This window comes from Geospiza fortis, unplaced genomic scaffold, assembly GCF_000277835.1.
Source record: "Geospiza fortis unplaced genomic scaffold, GeoFor_1.0 scaffold346, whole genome shotgun sequence".
Classification (NCBI taxonomy): domain Eukaryota; kingdom Metazoa; phylum Chordata; class Aves; order Passeriformes; family Thraupidae; genus Geospiza; species Geospiza fortis.
Genome location: NW_005054361.1, coordinates 1849487 through 1863674, shown reverse-complemented (window position 1 = coordinate 1863674; position 14188 = coordinate 1849487). Strand labels below are relative to the sequence as shown.

Sequence of the window (14188 nt, the reverse complement as noted above, 5' to 3'; positions counted from 1 at the left end):
CGGCCGAGCGCTTCCATGCGGGGAGAGCCGGGAGCGGCGGTCGGGGGCCGGCCCGTGGGCAGGGCAGCTCCGCGGAGCCCGCACTCCTCCGCACTCCTCCGCTCCCAGGGGAAGGAGGCGGGGAAGGAGCCCCGGTCCCCCCTGGAGCTCACAGAGCCCCGGTGCCGGTGCCCGGGGCGGGGAGAGGGGCTGAGCGGGCGGGGGCCCCGGCTGCGTCAGAAGTGTGCAAACACCGCCTCGGTGCCCGCCGCTATTTAAGGGGCCGAGGCTGAGTCTCCCCCGACTTCCCTGCTTGGGCGCACTCGGCACTCAGTGCTCCCAGCTCGAGCGGGACCTTGGAAAAGCGCAGCAGAAAGGTAGGGAGCGCCTCTTCTGACGGCACCACGGCTGAGGGCGGGGAGGCAGAGGGAATGGGGATGCCTGGCGCTCACCTGTGCCGCGGCTCGGGGGGCATCCCGCTCTGTGCCGGAGGAAACGCTTCCCGGCGGGGAAGAAGAATTCCGGCCGCTCCCGACGAGCGCGGGCAGCCGGGTGGATCCCAGCGCGGGGAGCGGCGAGCGGGGCTTCCCACCCTGGGCAGCTGGGAAGGGAGCCGGCCAGCAGTGGTGAGATGCGCGGTTTGGAGACCATAGCAATGACATTAATACTTAGATATGTCTGAGTGTGTGATATATATATGTGTGTGTGTGTATATATATATATGTATATATATATATAATTACATGTATGTGTGTAAAAAATACAGGGCTCAGGACAGCTGAAAGGTGCAATGCACCGTCAGTCTCTGAGTACCCAAACCTAGATGGGTACATTGCTAATAACCACGTTGGAGTGACATTTTGACATTTCAACTTTCCTCACTCATCTCCTGAGAATATTTAAAACCCTCATGTTTTATATATTGTGAATTATTTTGATCTAGTGTATGTGTTGGGTAAATAAGCTTAATTTTATCCCCTTTTAAAATTTAAAGGTTTGTTTCAAGTGTATTGTTAGAGAACTGAAGCAGTTCAAAAAATCTCATGTAGCTGAGATATTCCATGTGTATTTACAAGTGAAAATTACCTCTATAGCATGAAGTACTAGGTAGTTTGTTTCTTCTAAGAATTGAGAGTAATTTCTCTGTTTCCAGGAAAAAATATCATTTCAGCTTATGTGATAAAACAGTTTAGTAAACCAACGTTGTTTTGCTTAGTACACATGTAAGGAAGCAATAGAAATCTAAATTTGCTGTTTAATATGAACAAGTTATTAAGTTGCACTTTATTTCTTACAGCTTTTAACTGTACAGCTTTTATCACTCCAGCTGTTAGACCAAATGCTTTGGGGCATTTGGTGTGTTAGATTTTGGTTTTTCTTTCACTGGGGAAAGATTTTTTTTTCTTTTTGTGCATGATGAGATTAAACCTCTTGAACACTAAAGTTCAAATCAATGTAGGTTGTTAGAATAAAGGCTCTTCATAGAACTTGTCAAAACTGAGTGTCTGTAATAACAGCAGGGTTTTAATGCAATGGCAAAATACTGAAATGTTTGAATCACGAGTTTTTTCCACAGAGATGGATTCAAGTCCCTTAAGTTTTTATGCAATACAGCTTCCAAAGAAAGAAAAGCAAATAAGAATTGAGTAGATCAGGGAGATACACAGTACATACTAGGCTGGAAGAAACAAAATTACCTGTACCTTCCTCTTTAGCCGGGATATTTAGCTATTCATGTTTTCCAACTTTAGACAGATCCTGCAGTTACCTACATTAAAAAAAAAAAAAAAAAAAAAAAAAAAAAAAAAAAACAAACCAAAAAAAACCACCACAAAAACAAACGACACGTGCCCGCATTGCTCAGAATCCAGCATTCCCGGTGGAAGATGGGGTTAGGGACTGCACAAAATGTAGTAAATGTGGTCATGCAAGAGCCCCTGTCCCTTTTCTCCCCAGCAATGTCCAGCGGGCTGTGCATCTGCGTGTTCCTCGCCGTGCTCTCGGTGAGCTGCCTGGGACAGCACCCTCTGGGCTCGCACGGTGGGAATGCTGTGCCTGCCGAGCTGGAGCAGAGCCTGACAGAACAGCAGCGGCACTCCCGCGCTCCGGCCGCCGGGCCCCTGAAGTCCCTGCAGCGGCTGGAGGTCAGCGGGGACCAGAGAGCCAACATCGGCGCCCTGCTGGCCAAGTATCTCCAGCAAGCCAGAAAAGGTACTGCTCACAGCCTGCTCCTGGGGCACTGGCATCTCCTGCGGGGGTTCCTAGGGGTTGAGATAACCCTGTCATCATCTAACGTGAATTCCCAGAGAAGATAGGATTTAGATTTTGCCTGCTTGTCCCTGAAGTAGACAGCATTCCATATGCTCTCTCCCAAACCCCTGCCAAAAAAAGGGTTTATTTCATCTTTATATGACTCTCAGTCAGGGAGTGGATAACTGGGGAGAGATAACTGGAGAAAACGTCACAAACCTCTTAGGTTATAGTCCAGCTTTTGTTTTTAACTATTTTCATTGCCTTATTATTTTGGGGCTCTTTTCAGCATGTAGTATCTCAGATAATTGTTTTCCTTGAAGTCTTTCAATTTAGTTTAAAAAAGGGAGGGAGGATTTTAAGTTAGAAGAGCAGGAAGACTTTTCTGAGGATAAATGCAGACCAAATGGCCAGCCTCACCTCAGTCAGAAATCCCTGTACCAAGGAAATATTCTGAGTATTGGATTTGTCATATGTTTGTTCCCAGAGGAAATTACAATAGCATGAAAGCTTTCAAAGCACAGAATTAATATTTATTAGTGCAATAATTAAAATCAATGATAAGTAAAAGCATATTTGCTTCCACACAGATTGATTCCTGGTAGGTTTTTGGTCTCAGGCAGCCTGGGAACACAGTCTTGCAGTTATCTAAAACCTCCACGGCACTGTGTAACAAGAACATGAAGAATCAGTAGAGCAGTGGGATTACAGAGCATTCTTATAATGAGATTTATTAGTCATTTGAGGAAACAATTGTATTACATAAGAGTAAAGCTATCCCTGTGGACACCTTACAGAATGTATTTTACATAGGCAGAAAAGCATGCCATTGGTGCTACCAGTAAAAATGATGGCTCAAAATCATTGACCACTGACATTTCCCCAAGAAAACATTTTTCCTTTTGAGCTGTACATCTCTGTACTGCTTGGTGTTTCAGTAGAGTAACACCATGGGCAGCCTAATTGCTGTGGCCTTTTGGCTGCCAGCCTCAGCGAGAGCCACTAGAGAAATTTTGTTTACTCATGAAAGCTTCACTCCAGCCTTTGCCCTGTTCTACGCAGAAAAGACATCCAAGAAGGAAAGAGGGTTTCAAGAGAAGCCAGTAATTAGGATTAGGATTACCTGGCCATACAGACACTGAGAAATTAATTCACACCCAGCCCCAGACGGTGCTTAGGATAAAGTTCACTTTATATAACTAAGAACTTTCCCTGCATAATGCAGATCATTTAACCCTCCCCTCTTGACAGCTTCCCTGCTGATCTCTATGCTAGGCAAAGTCCTGTGCTTATCTGTGATGGTGGTCTGCAATTAAGAGATGCCACATCTGGGTTTGTGCATTACGTATGCAGCCATGCACACTCCTCTGTGTACTCAGAACACAGCCAAACTAGAAACAACAGAAAAATGAATCACTTCCAATAGTGCCTGAAAGATTTCATCTCATGTCAGCAATATGCACAATATCCATTAAGGAACAATTTCTAGCTGTTCATGCAATTTAGTGGAAAGATAATTCAGGTATGAAATTCCACAGTTCAGTGCTACACTTAAGGCTGTTATTGAATAAGAATGTTACTGCAGCAGTCTGCCAAGCAGAATCCTCATTACCTTTCCTCAGCATAGTCATTGTTGCCCTCCCACATGGAAACTGAGCTCCTCATTCTAGTTTATGTATCCATTATATTCTCTTAAATATGTGGCTGACACTGCCAAGTAGATTAACCAGATAAAGCGGAAAAAAAAAAACACCTTTGGATTTAAGACGTCTTTTTCTGTAAATATTAATATGAGGGACAATTTCCTGCATATGTGTTATTGACATATATAATTAATTCTAAAAAGAGTCTGGAAGCAGATTATGGGATTCTTGTGATGTGACTAGGCTAGTTGGACTCTAGTTTGGAGATGTAGTTGCTCGTTACAGGAGAGAAAAATTCACAGGAAAAACAGTATTTACTTAATTTATAACATACATACAGTGTTCCCATCAAAACATTATATTCTCATTTAATGTGAAGACTCTGGGCAGTACTTCAGAAATCTCTGCAGAACACTCACATCTACTGTATTAGTCACCTGTCTAAACCATAATAATCACTAGAAAATTCCAGAGAGAGTCAGGGCTTTTGTTAGTGTTAGCAGTCATGATTAATAGAAGGGCTGGTTTTGTAAAGTATTTCTAGTTGAAACAGTGATAGAGCTAAGTTCTCTCAAGAGCTTGGGGATTGATGGCAGCCCTGTAGCTGAACTGCTACAACTTTGAATATGTTTGTCATACACTGATTCTGCAATACCCACATGACATCTCTAGTGGGCTGAGGAGAGGTAATTAAGATGCTGTTAGGAAATTTGTGACCCAGGCTTTCAATCATGTTCGTCTGCAGGCTTTCAGCTTGAATCTGATACTGTGTAGAAGAGGTGTTGTAGCTTTCAAGCCAGTGACAGGCACGTTTAATGTCCTCTAAGGAGCCCTTGACTGGCCAGACAGGAGTGGCACCAGGGGAGCCTTTGTGGCCCTCAGGTCATGGCAGGCTCAGAAGTCTCTTAAGCACCAACATCAGAGTGATGGTTCTGCACTGCCTCTGCCCTGCCTGGTTGTTGTGCTAAGGAGCCATTGTCATGGCCTTAATTACACTTTTTGAATTATGAATGTGAACTTCATGGCATTTAATGGCATGAACTTCATGAGCATTTAATGATAGACATTCTGTTCTAGGGAAGATTTTTTTTTTTGTCGTTTTGTTGTACAGAGATGTTGTAGAGAGCCACGACATCTCGTAATGGCTTTTTTGTGTGTGTGTGTGTGTGTGTATCTTCAACTCCCTGCAACCACTAACAAAGCAATGCAGTTGCTTTTTGTTTCACTGGGTCATGGTCATTATAAAGCACTACATGAGGAAGACCTTGAAATATAAAAGCACAGAGTCAACAGAGGTTCCTTCAAAACACAAGAAACTGAAAGCAAAGCAATTGTGTAGATTTGGATATATGGGATTTAATTTGGGCTCCTTTTCCTTTTTGATCAATTCAAGTATTCCTCAAGCCTTAGTCTGCATTGAACACTAATATATTAAATCTGTCCCTTCCTCACTCAAAGCTTAACTCCATCTAATTATTGTTATATATCAATTTTGTCTGTTTTCAGGGAGTATAGAGAGAAGTAATTTACCTGCCCCTGTATTTTTTAGTTACATCATGTGATGCTGTGAAAACAGAGGATTGCAGCCCATTTTTTTAAGGCATAAATTCTCCTTGCAAATAGTTTTTATCTCTTTGATGCCTTAAGCAAGGCATACAGAAAGGATAAGGCAAGATCAGAAATCAGCATCCAACCCTGCTGTGAAAAGAATTATGGAGGCTTTGGATAAGCAATGAAAAAATCCCTGACATAGTAAAAAGCCCTGCATAATTCCAGCAATAGGTATCTCTAACTGTGAATTCCAGACACAACTTTCTCCATTTCAGGACTATTCCCACTTTTCCACAAAACCTAGGATTCATAACTCTACCCTGCTTGTTGCCAAATTTGCACTGTAAGAGCTCCTGTACTTACATTTGTGTCTTTTTAAGCAACACAGGGCTGTGGTGTCTCAGGCTTGAGCTTGCTCTCAAGAGTTGTTTTACATGTAGAGCAGCTCTCTCAGTATGAGAAAGCGAACGTGGGGCTTTATAGGAATATTGAGAAATTATTCTGGGTCTCTTTCTCTAGTAAAATAGGAAGAAAAAAGGAAAAATCTATCTGTATTCCTTTTTGTCAGACAGGAGCAGAATATTCCTGCAGCAGGAGGTAGAAAATTATCCAAGCCACTTCCAGGACATTACCTGTAAGGTTCCTATTGATGTTTTCCCCAATGACATGACAGGGGTGTTACATGACTGTATCAGGTCCATCTCAACTATTGCAGACACCTGCTAATGAGCACAAGCCAGATCAGAACACGAGTGAACCTGGAAAATGTGTCCTCTTACTCTCTGCTCTCCCAAACACTTTTTCCTTAGGTTCCAGTGGAAGATTCTCAGTTATGGGAAACAGGGTACAGAGCATTGATCCTACTCACAGGATAAATGACAGAGACTACATGGGCTGGATGGATTTTGGACGCCGCAGTGCTGAAGAATATGAGTATTCTTCCTGAAGAACACCAAACTATAGCAATGAGGAAAAAAAAATCACACTCCCATGTCTGTACAAAAAAAGATAAATCAATTTGTTGTCCTTTTCAAATCAGTGTTTTAAAGTATTTAAAATTATGTACTTGACATAAGTTTGTCTGTAAGACTATACAATGCAATATATACATATGCAGAATTTTCCAGAAAACATTTTCTCTCTTTTGTGGTTTCTCATACATTGATACTATATTAAAATGATTTCACTTATCCCTCCTTGTCCTGTCACTGCATGTTGCTGGGTGTCTTACTATAAAAGAGAGATAGCATAATGCCTTTATTTGGCACTGTAAATATATCCCATGGGTTGAATAGTCAGATTATATATTTTTCAGAGAAATCTTCTGTCAATCCCAAAAGCTTTGAACTCTAGGGAACTTGTCTAAATATAAACACAGCAGCACAATACTGCCAGAAAAGACCAGCTATTTTCATGGTGACCCTGTTTGCAAAGGATTGAGTTTTACACTGAGCCCACATGTTTCCAGTGAACAGCCAACAGTGCTAAAACAGTGAAAAAGAGGGATGACACCAACATGCTTCATCGTCCTAGCTTATTTGTTTTATGTTGTGAATTCAATGTGAAAGTTCTGCTGATGGCTGCAAATCACAGAATAAACAGAGCATTCCCTGCTGTATGGTGAGCTAAGCATTCATTTGGGAGGGGGTGAAGACAGCTTCCTGAACAGAGCAGAAGGTGATCCTGAGAGGGAGAGGGGTGGGAGCAGTCTGGCCACAGTATCCTCACAGGAAAGAGGTGGCCCCAAGTATCACAGAGGCTGAGCTGGCCATTGCCCACCGATGTGGAGAGGAGGGGGGTTCTGCCCAGCTCTTACCTGGCTCAGAGCAGGGCAGGGGACCCCAAGTTCAGAGCTGGGCAGTGAGCCCAGATTGTGCAAAGCCAGCACACTGCAGTTGCTGCAATCATTCCCTTCTGCCCGTGGGCATGCTGCAAAAAAAGTGTTTTACCTGCCTGCTCCTCCTCCACCACAAGTAACCAACCTCCCTGCAGCTCCTGGGTCTCCTTCAGCAGCTGGATCTCACATCTGAGGAATGCCCTAAATTGTGAAGGAGGTGATTTTTGCATTGCATAATTCACAGAGTTTCTCCCGAACATATGCACTAATACAAAGAGGAATATATTTGTCACACGTGGGAAAGCAGGTGCTTGCCAAAGGAAAGAAGCAGCAATTTCTACAGCACTTGATAGGCAAACACAAAGTGTAGAAAACAATACGTAGAAAATACTTGCACTAAACCAAAATTCTTCTAAAACCAACATTGGAAAAAAACCCAAAATGGTTGTGCCAAGGGCTGAGCACAAAACACTTTGAGGAGCTGCTCCCAGCAGCATCTGGGAGAGTAAACAGCACGGCAGAATCTGCAGTGAAAGAAGGATACAGCAAACAGTTAACAGGGAGTTTTCTTCTCTAGTAACACCTTTTTTCCTTTTTTTTTTTTTTGTGCATCTCATACAGAAAACATGGAAATGCTTTTCTGTGTTTCTTCCTCTCAAGCTCCTCCCAGTCAACCAGTTTCCAAGCCACCTAGCCTGGCTTTTTTTAGGTTCCTTTCCAAGCATAATGAGTCCTAAATCACCTGAATTCTCTCATTGATTTTGGTTATTGCTCACAGCAAAATAGTGCAAAGTGCCCATTTTATCCAAAACTTTCAAACAAGAGATTAAAACCAATTAATCTATTTTTTAACTCAGGAAAATACAAATGACTCTAAAAATGCATTTATTTATACATTGGCCACCAAAGGGATGCTTCTTTAAAAGTAACTTGAGAGAAAACTTAGTTTCTGCTTTGCTGTCTTTTTAAATTAATGCCAGGAACATTCAAGCAATATTTTTAAATGTTCCCATTCCTGGCCTAAATTGATGAAGGATGTAATATTGTAATATATTGCAGGGGGGCTGGGAGTGGGTGATGTTACAAATCAAGCCTTACTACTGCAAAATGTTATCATTAGGAAAAAACACCAAACCTTTTCTTTTTCTCATTTGTTTCGTTTCCTACAGGCAGATGGATGGAGAGACAAAGATGTATTTTCCCATTCCTCTCTTCTGAAGGGCTCTGAAGATGCCTATGAAAGTGCACAGCCCTCAGTACAGTCAAGTGATGGATTTGGCAGCTTTTACATGTTGCTCCCCCAGGAGCCTGTCTTTGCCTGACACAAAAATGGTTTCAGACCCTGACTGACACGAGTGAGAGTTAAGAATAAAGAATTACAGGGGCAATTGCAGTAGTTATGAAGAGGGACTGTGACTCTGGGACACTGTGCCGTTCCTCGAGGCAAGGGGGAGCTGGCTGTGAGCAGCCGGCTATTGGCAGCTCAGTAACATAATCCTCATTGTCATAAAAATAGGCATCACCTGCTCCTCTGGGAACAGAGGAAATTCCCCAGATGGGAAAGGGCTGTAAAGGCTGCTGAGACACCATTCAGCTGCCAGGTGACCTGGAGGTGCTAATTTGAGCTAAACAGGGGAGCCAGCAAACCTGAGAAAGTCACGCAGCCCTGGTGGCTGCAACACTGCCTAGTGGCATTAGTGAAGCCACTCTCCAGGCTGCCCGTTTTAATCCAAGGGAAACAGCAGCCTTAGGAATGGAGTCTCTGCAGCTGGGTAGGAGCCCCTTGCATCCAGCAAAGGCTTTGGGCCAAGAAGTGCCCCACAGGTTCCAGCATACACAGCAGTGCATTGACATAATCTCCTGGTGCTGTCTGGGACGTGAGATTTCTGGCACTGCCAACTCTCTTGACATTTAATTTAGCTTTATCCACATTTATCTTTATGAAAGCATGTGCATAGGTGCTAAATTTAAACTGGCAAAATAGCAAATCTACACCTTTTTGTGTTTAATTGCAGTTTATTTTCTCCATGAGCTTGGTTCAGTTAGTTCTGTTTCAGCTTTATTAACTTTATTTCAAAACAGATGCTGGGCAAATCTCCATTGATGGAGCAGGTTGCTGCAAACTCCACATAAATTATTTGGGAAAAGCTTGTGGTTCTTCTTTTGCAGAGTTGTGCATACAACAGCTGGGAAAAGGGTGCAAGCAGCAAGTGCTCCTTGTGGGAATGAAGGGAAACCCAGGCAAGAGAGAGGGATCACCCATGCCTGGAAGGGGGCAGCTCTCCCTGGGAGCTGGGGCAGCATGTGTGGGAAACCTCAGCTGCACCAGTACACCTGACTCGGAGCAGTCTCATCTCTCCTGGTATTTCATACAGGAACATGTGTGGATCCTGCTCTCCTTTCCCTGGCTTTGATGCATCCCTAGCTGCTCCATCCTTGCTGCGTGTGGGCTGGCGACATGCCTCAGCCAGATGTTCCCAGCTGCAGCCCAGCTGTGCACATTTCAGCAAGCCTGACAGCAGACCAGGCACTCCCCTCTCCAATGCCTGAGCAGAGGAATTTGCAAGTCAAACAAGACGAACGTTTCAATGTCCCAGCAGAGCACCGAAAGGCTTCTCTGTGTGTTCACTTTTTGTATCCCCTAAGTTCGTTAAAATTCCCTTAAAGAAAGAAAAAAAATGTGTGCTGTGGGCTTGTTAAAGCTCCAATCATTTCTAAGTACCTGTGCCAATTGAACGGCAATTGGATTCAGCACAGCTTGAAACCTATTTCAGCAGGGCAAAGATCTCTGTCATCTTTTAAACACAAACATTACTGGCTCCTCAAGTGTATGCAGTTCTCACATGAAAGCCCACTGCCTACATTGTAGCCAGGGACATTGCTTAGCACCAGTAACTTTCAGGCCTTGTATTTTCCCTAGCATTCTGTGGTTCAATTGGCTTGTTAAGTGAATTAAAGCAGGTCTGAGCAGCACCCAGGGAGATGTGGTAGCACAGCTGAACGAGGCTAATTCTTCACTGTGAATACAAGCCAAAGGCAGCAGCTGCTGTCTGTACCAAAGGAAGGCAGGACACATCTCACCGGCATTGCTGGACTTTTCAATTCAATGCAGAGAGCTGCCAGCAAATGTGTTCAGGGAGTTGGGAGGAACTCTTAAACCTCTGTGCACAATAGTATGTTGTGGGGCCATCCAGTGCTTAGGATACATGCAAAAGAAAGTCTCAAAAGGCATTTTTAGCCAGTCTTGTCTTTCCAAAGAACATCCTGTCTTTCAGGATCCATCTACAGCCCAGTCTTAGGCACAATTTTCAGCACCTCCTCTTCCTCTCCCCTCCAACCCAGCTTTCATAGGAGGATTACCAGAAGCGAAGATGCATCCAGAAAAGTTTCTGAGATACTTGAATATTGCCAGGGTGCAGGACAGTTTCAACACTCACTCTCCTGTGCATCTCAGAACCAGCTCTCACCTTCCCCAGTTTGGCACTTGCTTAACTCCTCCTGTTCCCAGGCCAGCAGGGCTGGATGCACCGTGCTTCTCCTCCCTGGATCCCTCCTGTTAACCATTAACTTTCTGACCACGAGCTTCCCTGAGGCTCAGAGCTGTGCAGAGAAGAAGGATGAGTGTCTGTACTCCCTGACAGTTCCTGGCTGTGCCCCTGGCATCAGCCTCTCTTGCAGCTGGCGTAGGGCACTGCGTCACACTAATGCAAGCCCTCCATGAGTTTATTTTGGCATTGCTGCTGTCCCATTTCCTCTCTGCAGCAAGTACATGATATAAATGCTATTCTTTCCTTCTCCACCTCATACACACACACACACACACACACACACACACCCTTCTCCTCAATGAGGCTGTCTAATCTTTCTATGAGTTACTGCCTGATTATTCCCTCCTCCAGGGAGCTTTTTCCATTATTTAGCTTTCACCATGTGTGCAGCTGTTTTGAATTCCTCACTAAATGATGTTTCATCATACACATACAACATCCAATTCTGCATTCTCACAATTCAAATTAAAAAAATCAAAAGGTTAATTTGCTTCTTTCTTTCGACTCAAGTTTCACTGATTTCAGCAAACTTAAAATCTGAAAACTTTCCAACCAGTTCTAAGAATTTAAAAAAAATCAAAGGATGGTATCTTATTTTGCTTTAACTAAGATAAGAGCAAGGGATCAAGATGGAAGATTTATCACCTTAAAAGAATAGGAAAAAGTTGAATAACACACAACAATGCAACTTTTCTGTTATTTTATTGATATTAGTGAAGAAAAAATTAAATTCCATCATTCTGATGTGTTACAATTGCTTTCTCTGGTGGGTGGACAGCTCCTACAGCTTATTTAAAGGCTAAATAATAATTCCCAATTGCATGATTACCTTCTACACTTTAAGTTCTCTTATGGTATTGCTTTCTTCCTCTGCGTATATAAAATGGTCCATTAAGTCCATGACTTTTTTCAGAATCAACTGTTATTCTATCTACTGGTTTAAGATACATTCAAATAAAAAGATACTTAAATTTACTTGCAATAAGTGCACACATACAACAGCAAACAGAGCTGATGGCATTTTACTAAAACATTGTAAGTTCATAGAATAAATAGAAGTCTTCAAACACATGCTGTAACTGACCGATGTGTTTTTTTTCTTTCTCAAAAAATATCCTTAGTGTCCATAGCACTACTGCAATAACTACTTCATTCAGAAAGAAACAAACCACCCACCTATCTCTCGTCACAAAGACTAAAAGACAGTTTCATTTATACAAGAAATTATCAGTGCTAATAATTTAGTAACAGTCTGGTACAAATGGCAATTCACGGCAGTTATGTGTAGTGTGACAATGGTAACAGACGGGGAGCTTGATTTTAGATGCCACAAGAAGTGCAAGGAAAAGAAAGTGGATGCTAAACCCTCCCTGCTTTGCTCCTCTCCATCCCCTCTTCCAAAAAATATTTATGTCTGAGCTCCGCTCTAGAAACAAGCTCCCTCCAGTCTGTTCCAGTTCCAAGGTATTGCAACTCTTTCTACAAGCACCCAGCAGAAGGTTGGGAAAAACAGAGAAAAATTTGTGATATAATTAGGATTGCCTGGCAACTAAAGGTTGCGTGAGGTCTTATGTTTCCTTTCTGAAAAGTAGGGAGTTATATGTTTGTATGGCAGGAATTTTCCTCATTTTAAAAACACTGTGAAAATAAAGCATTTCCCCTACTTTCACCTGTGCTAGGGTCTGACTTTAGATGAAGAAAGTTTCTCTGAAAAAATAAACCAGAAAATGGGTGGAGAATATTCTCACCTTGCTTACAAGGCCACGGTCTCTGACATGCATGAAATACGAAGATCAGCACGAGGGCTGCAAGCTGCTCTTTCCCACCTGTACCATTCCATTACTAAATGTTTTCTGTGGTTCTCTGCTGAGGTTCAAGGACTCACCTTTTCCTAACACTGGTTTTGCTACATGTTCTTTTATAACATTCTTATCTGTCGACCTGTTCCGCAACTGGGACTTCTAGGAAGTCACTGCCATGTTTACCTCGCGAGTTGTGAAAACTGTTTTCTTTGGGTGCACTGACAAAGCATGTTTCAGTGGCAGCAACACATAGTAAAGCATTTTCCCTTCCACAATCCAGTGCAGCATTGAAGAACAAAACAAAACAGAACAAAAGAACAACAAAGAAAGAAGTTGCACAAAGTGTAGGTGTGCCAAAGGAAACAGCCGTGGTAGGAACACGTCAATATCCCAAGTACCCAGTAGGCCTGCTGACCTCAACACAGTATTAGTTCAAGTTTATAAATCCTGGCCAGGAGGCAAATACAGAACAGAAAAAAGAAAATAAGGTTTCATCCATTCAGGCATAATAGCCAGGCACTCCAATAACTCAGCTCAACTCATCTACAGAGGCAAAATTAAAACTACCATATGTTAAACTGAGTGCTTTTCTCAGTATTTAACGAAGCACAAATGCTCCCATGCTTCAAGTGATGTAATGAGAGGTCTCACATAACACATTCAATAGCTTCCCATGCACCTTTGACTCAAGTTAGGCTAGCTACAGAATTCACGTTTTTCTAGTCAAGTTATTTTTTGTTGGTTTTGCTCTTTCACTTTTTTTCAGTGCATCTTAAAAAGAAACCTTTTCAAAAGGTTAGCAAGTTAACCTTAATACAGCAATCATAACATAGAGCCTTTTGCACTCGATTGAACAGTAAAATAATCCAATTAGTTACAATAGATCTGGTACATATTTACACATTTTATACAAAGTTTACACATTTCTCCCATTAGGCACAAAGTTGATTTGTCAAACTCAAGAGGCAATGAAGGGGTGGTGGGGAAAGGAAAAGGAGATTGGAGAAAGAATCCGAGTATTTTCATTTAAAAAGACTAGCTGTAAAAATAAAGTCCTTCATCGTAAGCTAGTTTGCTTGGGGAGCTTGGTTCCCATGAGGATCCCTGAAGTGAGGGACGTTGGGCCTTTCATCTGCATGCTGGAACCCACCATGGTGGGGAAGCTCCGATTCCTTCGGATGCCAGTGTTCAGCTGGATGCCCCCAATGGCACTGGTCACAGCAGGGCAGCCCAAGGGGAGGCCGTCAGGTGCCAGGCCTCCAGGAACAAGGGCCCTCACTGGTCCCTGTGCCCCACAGAGAAGAGGTCCCTGGTCCTCAGTTAAAGGAGCAGCTGACGTTTGCCCTGAACTCACCACTTTGGCAATACCAAACCTCCTGACTTTGTCCACGAGATTAAGGTTGGAAACAGACACGTCAGTTTGGCTCTCGCTGTTCCTGATGTTCTTCTTATTCCTCACCTCCTTCAAGATTGAACTAGCAGGCTTCGAAGCCAAGAAGTTGTCATAAGGTGGGCTGGTGCACTTGAACTCAAAAGATGGAGGGGAAGAAGAAGGTGTCTGCATGGGTGAGTTTGGTG

At 43.0% G+C, this 14188-nt stretch overlaps 2 protein-coding genes across 5 annotated transcripts in view; one reads left to right on the top strand and one right to left on the bottom strand.

Moving 5' to 3' along the window:
* Window positions 1-251: 251 nt before the first annotated feature.
* On the top strand, window positions 252-6628 carry CCK (cholecystokinin). The gene is made up of 3 exons (XM_005423929.2): window positions 252-356; window positions 1936-2190; window positions 6233-6628. The coding sequence occupies exons 2-3, from the start codon at window positions 1938-1940 to the stop codon at window positions 6367-6369; spliced, it is 390 nt and encodes a 129-aa protein (XP_005423986.1). The 5' UTR covers window positions 252-356; window positions 1936-1937; the 3' UTR covers window positions 6370-6628.
* A 4863-nt stretch (window positions 6629-11491) lies between these two features.
* Window positions 11492-14188, bottom strand: part of TRAK1 (trafficking kinesin protein 1) — an 81032-nt gene continuing 78335 nt past the window's right edge. For 2 of the 4 annotated variants that reach the window (XM_031059416.1, XM_031059415.1), the window contains one exon: window positions 11492-14188. This exon is cut by the window's right edge and continues 245 nt beyond it. In XM_031059416.1, coding sequence (XP_030915276.1) covers window positions 13668-14188 — 521 coding nt within the window. In that variant the 3' untranslated portion in view covers window positions 11492-13667. The other 2 variants (XM_014308193.2, XM_005423928.2) reach the window with 1 other exon arrangement.

Coding starts and splice junctions, on each gene's coding strand:
- CCK (XM_005423929.2), top strand. CDS start 1,938: ATGTCCAGCGGGCTGTGCATCTGCGTGTTCCTCGCCGTGCTCTCGGTG. Junction 2,191..6,232: donor TCTCCAGCAAGCCAGAAAAG/GTACTGCTCACA, acceptor CTTTTTCCTTAG/GTTCCAGTGGAAGATTCTCA.